The 11,186-nt window shown below is 35.7% G+C and overlaps 1 protein-coding gene across 1 annotated transcript; it reads right to left on the minus strand.

Annotated features, from left to right (window-relative positions):
• Positions 1–2,091: 2,091 nt before the first annotated feature.
• LOC124174054 (UDP-glucuronosyltransferase 2B1-like) lies at positions 2,092–8,600 on the minus strand. Its single transcript, XM_046553189.1, has 2 exons — positions 8,557–8,600; positions 2,092–2,437 (listed from the first exon to the last, which is right to left on the minus strand). The coding sequence occupies exons 1-2, from the start codon at positions 8,568–8,570 to the stop codon at positions 2,107–2,109; spliced, it is 345 nt and encodes a 114-aa protein (XP_046409145.1). The 5' UTR covers positions 8,571–8,600; the 3' UTR covers positions 2,092–2,106.
• Positions 8,601–11,186: the final 2,586 nt, after the last annotated feature.

Here is an 11,186-nt window from a genome sequence, read left to right on the forward strand (position 1 = left end):
TTATCAAATGTCTCCATACCGTGATGAAAAAATGGAGCACTATATTGCACATAAAAACTGACGAGGGTCTTTTACAGACAAATAATATCAAAATCAAACGGGGAATATTTCAAGGTGACTCTTTGAGTGCGTTATGGTTCTGCCTTGCGCTAAACCCTTTATCAAACCTCCTGAGTAGCATGAGAATATTTTAAACCTCTCTGTGTGGAGCTCTTTTTTGGGGTGCAGTTACCATGGTATTTTTGTCCCTCCCAACTCAACAGGGAGCCCATCCCTTACCTCGGCCACTGGACTAGACCCTCTAACCCTAATATAGCATGAATGCACCGTCAACGTGTTGCGTTACCAGTGCTTTTTTCAACCAAATATTGTATTTGATAATCAATAAATTTAATCTTTTGAAAGAATTACTGATATTTTTTTAGCACTGTGGAATTTTAGACGGGTTTTTAGCATTAATAACAACAAAGTTAGTGAATACAAGGTAATGAGGCTGTATGTCCAGAGGTCCGTTACTTTTAACACTAGATTTTGTTTGAAATTGCTTATGCACAGAACAAAGCAAAACATTCATTTCAAAATATAAAACAATTGTAGTATGCAACAAATTTTAAATCATTGAAAAAACTATTGACAATATAACTACTCCCCAACAGATTCCTGCAGTGAGGATGGTCATAAATGAGTGGGAGGGTCGGGCTTAATTGCCAAGGACTGGACCAAGGGACTCGCTAAGCTGGGTCTCCGGCTGGGCCTGAATGCATCCGACAATATGCTACCTCAGCAGTCACTTACCTTCCCTCATGTCAGCTAGAGCTGACGTCAGCTCGTTTGCATTGAAACATCCACGACAGTTATTCCCGACCTCAGGTCTTCTACTAATGAAAATACCTATCGGCTCCACCTTATGTTCGACGCAAAAGAGATATAAAATAAAATATCGGTGCACAATGGACAAAATTTTAAATCCTCTGTCAAAGAAACGTAATCTATCTAAGTAAACTACCTTTACAAGTTTATAGCTAAATATTAATCCATCAATTGAGCGTTATGTAAAGAAATAAATTACAACCATTTTTGTTGTCTAAAACTTCTCGGGGCATGTCTTCAAGAGGTCCTAAGGGACTGATTACGAAAAAAGTCTTCAAGTAATTTGCAATCACATTAAGGGGAGGCATAAAGAATTCAAAGAGTAACATGTTTTTGGACCACCTAAGTCCCACATCAATGCCTGATCAAGATGGACCAAGTGCATAAATTAGGCACAGTATTTTTCCCTACTTTATATGTAGTTTTATCATGTTATTTTAAAATCAAAATTAATGTTTTCTCTAGTTAAAAGCTGAAATGAATTCCTTGTGTTTCTCAGAGCCCTGGGAAAAGTTATTCCTACAAAACATCCACTATATAAAAAAATCCAACATTTTATGGCCTAATTGAGGAATTAGGATGGTCAGATGGAGACTTTAGGATAATCAGAAGATAGAAACCATGAACTTAACCCGTCAATGCCCATGGGTGCCATATGGCACCCAGTGCAGTGCCTAGCCAATACTCCTACAATGCATTTAATATGTGAATTTTAGCGTACATTTTGGTGCACATACTTAGTAGGTTTCCTCTATTATTCAGTCAGATTGGATTGTGTTCATTGTGTTGAGCTCATATATATAATATTTTATAAAAATGAATGATGTGTGATTTAAAAAAAAACTTTGGGCACTGACAGGTTATTAATTGAAGGGAAGATCATCTTAATTGGCATGATAAAATAAAACTCTTTCCTCTGATGATTGGGGTAGCGCAAATGTACTTATTACCATATTCCTTTGGAAAAAGGTACCTTTCGTTAACACTAGAGCATATTTCAAGGAATAGCAACAGACTAATTAGCAGTGTATCTACGAAGAGTCCGCAAGAACACGTGATTTGCCGAAAATTCCAGAAAGGAAAATCATTTGCTAGCTGGTGCAAATTTGGGAACAACAGGTTTATCTTCAGATCTCGATCATTTCAAGACATTTCATATCTTAATTAGGGAGCAAATAAAATCACTCATGATTGAAATGAGTGGATAGCTTCTCACCTCAGGGTTTTGCAGTCTTTTCAATGCACTTTTCTCTTAGCCAGCTGTCTGACTGATGGGACAGCAGTGGTAGGCACTCTTTTGCTTATCCTCAGTTTTGCTATGAGAATAGGGAGGGTGAACCAAACAGCTGCAGATATGGCTGCCAAAAACACCATTGATATCAGCAAGAAAAATGCCATCACATCTACACCATACGCCTGCATGATGCTGAAGTTACGCACTGGTGATTGCAAGTGCCTAGCCCCTCCATGGCGTATGATGTATTCAGTCCAATAAACTGCCCTATCCAGGGGCGTCTCTGGCTGATCTCGAAGGATGAGAGAGCGATGGAGAACATTGTCCCTAAACCTGTGAAAGAAAATTAGTTTAATTCGAACAGAGCTTAGAGAACAATGAATATTTTGTTTATACTTTATCCTGGAAGAGGTATCCCCTAGGTAGGGGATAAAATTGCCAAAACCTTGCAGCAACATATGAGAGAGAAAACGTTAATTTTGTCTCAATTTTTCATGAAATTGTTATAGTGTTGCATGAAAATTGTCAAAATATTAAGTTTTGAATTATTTTCATTTTGCTCACCTGATTTTAATTTTCATAATTATATACTTTTACAGCTTTTAAAATGTATTTTAAAATAATTATCGATGTACCTATAGCATGAAACTTTCATCCCAAAAAAAGAGGCATCCCTAAAAAAGAGGAGGGGGGGGGGGGCGGATATTTTTTTAGCTTTGAGGCTTTTTCGTTATTTCATGATTTTCTAATTGGTGCGCTACCTGCATCAAGAATTAAATCCAATACCTATGACACACAAATTATTTAATTATGTTTGTATTAAATATGGAATAGGATGGCCTGGAACTAAAAATTTAACTCCTAGGAGACGCAGTTTTTTAATGTAAAAACTAGAAAATAGTTTTATATATTTTTTAAATTTCTCCGAGGCTTTGGGGGGGATCTATCCCCTCAACCCCTCGATAGTTACGCCACTGCCGGCTATCATTCATTAACTAAACCAAAATCATAACCTCCAAACAGAAGTGCTTCAGGAAGCAATAACTGATCACTCCTTGATTAGCTCTTGTATTAGCGCGAAAGAGCCATTATGCAAAGAAAAATTAACGACTGCGCCTATCAAAACTAAGACAGATTATGAATATTTAAAAATCAAATTAGCCGAAGTAGATTGGAGTCCAGATGTTAACGAAGTAGACGCATCAAAGGCTTTTTCGTTATTTCATGATTTTCTAATAGGTGTGCTATCTGCATCAAGAATTAAATCCAGTACCTATGAAACACGTAAAAAATTAAAACCATGGATAACTAGTCATCTCCTAAATCTTATTGAAAGGAAAAATTATTTCCTTAAAAAATATAGACGCCATCCACTAAACGAAAGTTTAGCAAAGGAATTTACAATCTGTAGAAATAATTTAAAAAAGGAACTCAGGATTGCCTCCAATAGCTACTATTTAAATAGATTCCAAGCAGCAAATGGAAGCTCTAAAATGCAATGGGAAATATTTAAAGAAATAAATAAGCGGTCGCATACCACTCACCCCAATTGAAATCTGTCTGGAAATACATGATAGTATTACTTCTACTCGGTCTAAAATAGCTACGACATTAAACGACTATTTTGTTTCTTCCTATGATGGCAATATCAATAGTAATGATAGTGGCATTGATGAATTCGTTGCTGAGTGTTGCGGTTATTCACATAGCTTCGAATCAATGTACTTGGAACCAGCTGACCCCGCTGAAATAACTAAATTAGTGAAATCTTTTCCTTTCAGCAAATCCCCCGGTTATGGCAACATATACAGTGAACTTTTGAAACTAGTAATTAACGACTTAGCACCCATTCGTTCACATATATTTAACCTAAGTTTTACCACTGGTGTTTTTCCAGACGAGTTTAAAAAGGTGGTGGTCACGCCCTTGGATAAAAAAGGGGATCGACCAAGTATACTCAACTATCGTCCAATTTCATTGTTATCGATATTTTCCAAAATGATAGAGTAGCTAGTCAAGTCGAGATTAATTAAATTTCTAGACAAAAAAGGCTTCTTCAGCAAAAACTAGTTCGGGTTTTTAAGTGGAAAGGGCACAGAAAATGCTCTAGAATATTATTTCACTCATGTTTACAGAGCCATGAACTCAAATTGACGCACTGGCAGCTTATTCATAGATATTAGCAAGGCTTTTGATTCCATCGATCACAAGATTCTGCTCTTTAAGCTTCAGAAGACCGGAACTCGTGGAATACCACTGAAATGGTTTAACAGTTACCTGTCATCGAGAATGCAGTGAGTAAAAATGGGTGAAGTTTATAGTAATTATAGTATGATAACTTCTGGAGTGCCTCAAGGCTCTGTCTAGGGTCCAATCCTATTTCTTGTTTATATGAACGATCTATGTAATTTCAATTTTAGAGGTCATGTGACAGCATTTGCTGATGATGTCGCCTTAAATTATTCAGGTTTAAACTGGATTGATGAAAAATATGATATGCAGTCAGATCTGATCAATTTGCGACGTTGGTTTGCCTCCAACAAATTGAGTATGAATGTAGCTAAAACGAAGTACATATGTTATAATTTATGTAACCGGTACAAATTTCATTGGGTTTTACATTATCATGAAGAAAACTGTCCTATAAATTTATGCAATAGCTGTTTACCCAATTGACGATTCCTTAAAGTGGAATCAGCATATCAAAAGTCGCACAAATGTAATGCGTCACACACTAGCAAATTTTTATTTCATTACAAAAAAATGTCCAGAATGCTTTCTAAAGATAATTTCTAACGCCTTAGTACATACCAGACTGAGCTATGGCATTTTTGTTGGGGTGGCGCATATTTAAACTCCTTGAAACCTGCCGTTTTTTTACAAAAAAGAATTATACGGCATTTACATTATACATTTTGAAAAAGGGCAGATTTGAAAGATCCTTCCCACTTTTTCTTCATTTGCGTTTGCTTACGTTGAGACATCTATATATTTATAAGGTCCTACGATGTTTTATGCTAGAAGTGGCAACTCTAAAATATTTCAGTCCCTGCTTTCTCCCTTTACCCTGCCTAAAATAAGTGTGCCTTTACCACAACCAAATTTGACTTTGTTTAAAAGATGTTTTTTTGTACGTATGACCAAAGGTTTTCAATTTGTTACCCCAGTCATGCTGTATTTCAAAGTCTTTGAAAAAGTTTTTGCAAAATGTAGATTCTTGGCTTCTCACTAAAGAAAGTGTAGAACAAATAGATATTGTTATAAACTATTGATGTAACCAAATTATAAATACTACTTTAGTTGTTTTTCGTGTACGCACTTAAGCTTTGTTAGTATAGATTATCATGGTAACACAAAATGAGCTACACTATATGTAAAGCATAATGTATTATTATTTTGGATGGTAGCCTCAAACAGGTTATCCTTCGCGGCTACCTAAAATTACTCAATATTGCTATTGTCATGTAATTTGTGTGTGGAGTAATACAATTGTTTATTATTAATTATTTATTATCTCTCTGCCTTTCCTCATCTGATTTCTAAGGCACAAGGAAAGCTGGTAAAGATAGTTTTTCTAGCCAGTTTGTCATTATGTGCTAACGTGCAATAACAAATTCTTTTAACTGTAAATTTGATATTTAAAAGGTAACGGACATTTCCTTTGAAGGTAAAAACCTACATTTTTTGTAACATTTAAACTGCATAAGGATGCTTGTGATTTTGGAAACGGTGAAAATTGGATGAATATGAGTTGTTTTACAACAGAACAATATTTTTTCACGAGTTCTACGTTATTCTGTATGTATGACCTTAAATTTTATGTTTACTACTTAATAACATTGATTTATGGCATTAATATTTTAATGAGAAGCTTTGTTTAACACTAGGAGGACGGGAGTTTCGCGCTACCTAGAAGGACGGCTAGGGGTCATTTGACCCCTAAAATGTATTTTGGAATAAAACGCCTAATTTTCAACTAATATTTAGTTTAATTGTATTAATTGTTGGATCAGTTCATTAAAAACACTATTTAACATTATTAAATATTATTTCCATCGTCAAAAGTTAATAACAATTATTTTAAAGAATCATGAATTAAACCGTATGTAGTAGTCGATTGCAAATTCAAATAATGAAAATACATGCACTCAATACAAAAGTGGTGTTACATGTTTAAACAATAGGGGTAATGGGTTACAAAATTTGCATAAAATTTTTTAAAACTTATTACTTTGTTGTAAATATCAGACAGACAGTATTTTTTCAGTGCTGTTTCTACAAAATATTTTTTTGCGCTGAATGCGTTCATTGGACGATTTATTCATGTACCTACATCTAAATCTACACATTAATACGCATACCGCTTAAAAACGAGTGGCAGGGGGTGTTAGGACACCAGCACATAAAAAGGAATTTGGAAAATGGAAAGGAAATTGGTGCAATGATTCAATTTGATGGTATTTGGCACCTTTTTCTTTTTTGTACCCGTGGAGATATGGCTGTTGGATTTGGAGACGTGTAAATAAATTGATACATGCTATCCATCATATCTACTCCCGCTTTGTTTTTATTATGAAATAGGATGGTCTCTGGTATTCTTTTATTCGTTTCGGAAATAGTGTCGTCTGAGCTCATGCTGCTGAGTGAAAGTACATTATTGTTCAAGTTTGCCTGATTCTACGAAAGAGTATGGCCTAAGGTATTTTTGAACACTCGCGTTGAATGGATTACATAGCTATTTTAGGGGTCATGGATATTTGTGCATCACGCCTGTTTTTTTCAGATCGTCCATGCAAGAGAAGTTTTGCATTTTTTTATGGCTTCCTGCCAGCAGGATAGATGGAAAATAATTGTTACAACTTACATTTAGTCCTGAATTCTTGTATGTTACGGTCACTTCAGTAACTATTTATTTCCCCAACGCTTGATTTGATGGCCAATCATCATCTTTGCCACAATATAGAAATTCATTTAGGCTGTATTTTCATTTCACATATGTATTCACATTTTACAAAACCCAGTACTCGATTCCAAATTTGTCTTGTTTATTTGGAATTTACCTCATAAAAGGACAGTTGCATTTTGTTGGATAGAGCTGTGCATTTGCTATCACGCCAAAGTCGCCATCGGATTCACTATCTTGGACTTCATCGCATCCGTCATACGCAGATGTTGATGGATTGGTCAGAATGTCTTGGAACTGATGCTTACTATTCACTTCCAGACTGATCATCAATATTCCCTACAGCTATTTGATTCGCGACGATTCTCTTCTCTTGATATATTTCTCGACTTCTTACTTTCTTCCTCAACTCGCTACTGATATGCATGCGACAAAACCTACAAACGAAAGCGCATTATGGTAGAATCTTCTCTAGTTGCATTGGAGGTATAGAGAGCTGGAGAGCATTAGAAATTCATACAAAAGGACAAAATTTTTAGAAGTAACGCTAATTGCCATTCGAAAGGCAGGGACTCAACCGCCAACCGTATCCTGATTCGTATCTTCCAGGGACTTGCAGTAATGCTTCTTCTTCGACCTACGTGCGGATTCCAAGGGTAGGATTTACAGTAGAATTTTACAGTCCACCCAATTCCTCCGCTCTCTCAAAAAGAGACAGGATTTTTCCCCAGGACGAAGCGTGCAGTCAACCCGCCCCAAACCCCGACGGGGTCAGGCGGCACTAATGCTGGACACACGACAAAGGGGCTAGGTCAAGTGACAGTGCCGTCAGGACAGAGAAATGGAAGTTATTCGTAAACCTGACGAGTCGATATTGAAAATAATGTCTCTAAGAGCTCTGAATCTTGGGCGACGCAAAACAATTCTTGGGATACGTGACGATTTTCCGGTGTGGGTAACACAATAATCATTGAACAATAAATAAAACAAAATTAAAATATCATAATTACATGAATTTACGCAAATCAAGGATTGAAAAGGTTTTATTTCCCTTTGCTGCCCAAAAAATAATGAAAGATTATGCACAACAAGTCGCTATGCCTAGGTTTTCGAATACAGATAGGAGCCTTTGGGACGAAACTGGCATTGTACCGCGTACTTCCAGGTTAAAAATGAAGCAAATCATCTACCACACTAGGCTATATGATATACATGGCACTAAAGTGACCACGGGCAAGAAAATAGCGCGAAAACCAGTTGTGGGTCAAATGACCCCTAGCCGTCCTTCTAGGTATAACACGTCATAAAAATTCAAAACAAAACATTATTGTTGAATTTTCACTAATTTATCAAAATATAGACCAAAATGAACAAAGTCAAAAAGTTTCAAAATTTAAAAAAATATTTTAATAAGAGAAAAATAAATTTGAATTCTGAAAATGGGTCAAATGACCCCTGCCGTCCTTCTAGTGTTAAATTTCCCTAGAAAAAAGCACAATCTTTTAAAATAATAGCAGCGAAAATGCTTGAATTAAAATCATACCTTTACTCCGGTTCAAACATGATCCTTTGAATGGCGCCAAAAAGTTTGTCCGTTGTTAATTCCCTCAATTCTAGCTTTATGGCGTAACCATGGGCGTAACCGTCCATCTCGGGTTTTGCGGCGTTCGTATCGTGGTCACAGAACACGGGCATCGGTGACGACGGGAACGCCGCACAGTGGTCCCAAATCGAAAAATGAAACTCGGGTGATTTAAAATCGACTGAAAAGCTGAACTTTTACTAGGACAATGGTTGTTGGAATGCTTGATTAAGATGGCAATAAATCGCATGAAATAATGCATGCTTTATTCTATTCAAAATGTCATGTCTAATCCAATCAACTAATTGATTAACTACTTAATTGTAAGTTATGAGTCCCTGATTGACTTGGTGGTAATCTGATATGCCTCTACTACCCGATTGATAGACCACAAGCTGCTACACGAGTAATCGCAAATTATGAGCTATCGGAATGCGTCAAATCATGCTAAACGTCTCCAGTGTGGGTTATTACTATATCCGATATATAGCAGTGAAATGAAGACTTCTCTCGTGTTAATTGATCTTGACAATTATGCCCAGTTTACTCTCTGAGGTTCCGCATTTCATAATAAAAGATCAATTGAAACTTTTCAAGAATAAATTTAGCTTTAAATACACTGATTTCAAATTAACATTCTTTGATTTTCCTAAGGTGCAGCGTACCGTTTGGTCAAATTATTTACTTTTCAAAAGGAGCATTAGGTCGTAAAAATTATGATGATAAATGATAATAAAAAATATGACGAGTCGAGAGGGAGTGATACGTGACACTTAGGGATGAGTACGCTCGAGGTTAGTAAGATGTTGCACTATGCATTAAAATAAATTTAATGGCTTATCTAAAGTGGTAAAGTTGACTTTGTAACTTACATAAACGTCATGTGTGTATTACAGTGAAATATATTTTTTTCCAACCGTCATCATCTATGAATATACATATAACTAAATTGAGAATTATTTTAGGATTAGGACATTAGGTAATGCATTTTCTAGCGTTCATTTAAGGTTTCATCATTTGTTTCACAAACACTCCTGCTAAACGACGCATGATTTTTTCCCTATAATGTTTATAATACGGATAGCATTTCAGAATATTTCAATTTTCTACGGCCTTTCAAAATATTCATTACGTTTTATAACTGAAGTAGGTAATTCTTCGATAAGAAATTTATTATTTATAAATGCTGTGTTTCTTGACAAATTATGTCTTACAAAAATATTGAAAGATGTTCTTAACGAAAATGGTATCTATTTTACGTACTTATGTGTAGTTGTATATTTACATATCAAGTGAAACTAAGCATTATCAAATATTTTTCTCCTTTTCTCTTATATATGTGTGTTTATGAAGATGACTTCAAAGGGTATTTCTGTAATTTCATCTCAGCTTTCAGTTATCTTTGGATATACATTGAAATTTTAACTGCGTTTCGTATGGCAATAAAGACGGAACTTACGGAGTCTGACAATGCATTAAAAATCCACAAATATTATTTTGAGTTTATTAAAAAAATTAAGTTCGACTCGTATGCAGAAATGCATAAAAATAATATATATTATCATAAATTTATTTATCCGCACAGTTACATAACAAACATTTTTTTATATTTTAAATATAAAGGATTAAATTATTAATTCCTTTTAGGCCTTGTCTGTATTGGGATACCTCAAAATTAATTATAGTACAATGTGAAGTTAAGAAAGAAAATAAGTAAACTGAGGCAGTGATACGGACCATAAATGATACATGAGAGATATAAATTTATTGCATAGTCTACACTTGTTATGCAAAAAAAAAGCATTTAGTATTAATTTTCCTGTAAACAAAAATTCATCTGCATTTTCTACATTGAGTGACCATTTCTTAACCACGAAAAAAAATCATTTTCATTTTTGTCATTATTAAGCACATTGTGGGATCGGAAGATGACGCCCGATTTAAATATTTTTTTCTTCTACTAACTTATCGCAACTTTTCCGCGCTATTGCGACGCGAAATTTATAACTTGAGTTTTTTTCACACTATGAATATGAACCTAATGAATATGGTACCTAGTTTACGTACTCAGGCGTAGTTTTGTGATTACGTACCATGTTAAGATGAAGCAATAATAAAAGATGTTCAAGTATTACAACCTCGCATGCTATCATCGAGGTATTCCTTCAAAATTACGCTATCGATACACTTGGAATCATAGTTAGGAGGTAGGAAGCCGAGAGGCGTTAATCGGAGCGGACTATTATATCTCTGGCTGGGGGGCTTCCAAACCAACAATTACGGACGATGAAGGACCGGGCGGAGAATTTTCGACCAAGGCACGTGAGGATGCGCTAGACAGGCCAGGACCGGGTGTGGACCTCTGAGCGATGACCTCTTAGGAAGCAGAAACACGAGGCTGATCCGGATAAATCTGGATTCGCATTGCAACGTGCCGAGCATTGACGTCAAAATATTCCGAGTTTGTTTTTTTTTTGTTACCGCAACGATTCCCGGCCACCAGGGGATCGGGTTGGTGTGGTGGATACATTTTTGGCTTCCCAACCAGGGCTCGGGTTCAAATCATGGCGGTGGTAGAGAATTTTTTAAGACTGCCC

The sequence above is a fragment of the Ischnura elegans genome, chromosome 2, assembly GCF_921293095.1.
Source record: "Ischnura elegans chromosome 2, ioIscEleg1.1, whole genome shotgun sequence".
NCBI lineage: Eukaryota > Metazoa > Arthropoda > Insecta > Odonata > Coenagrionidae > Ischnura > Ischnura elegans.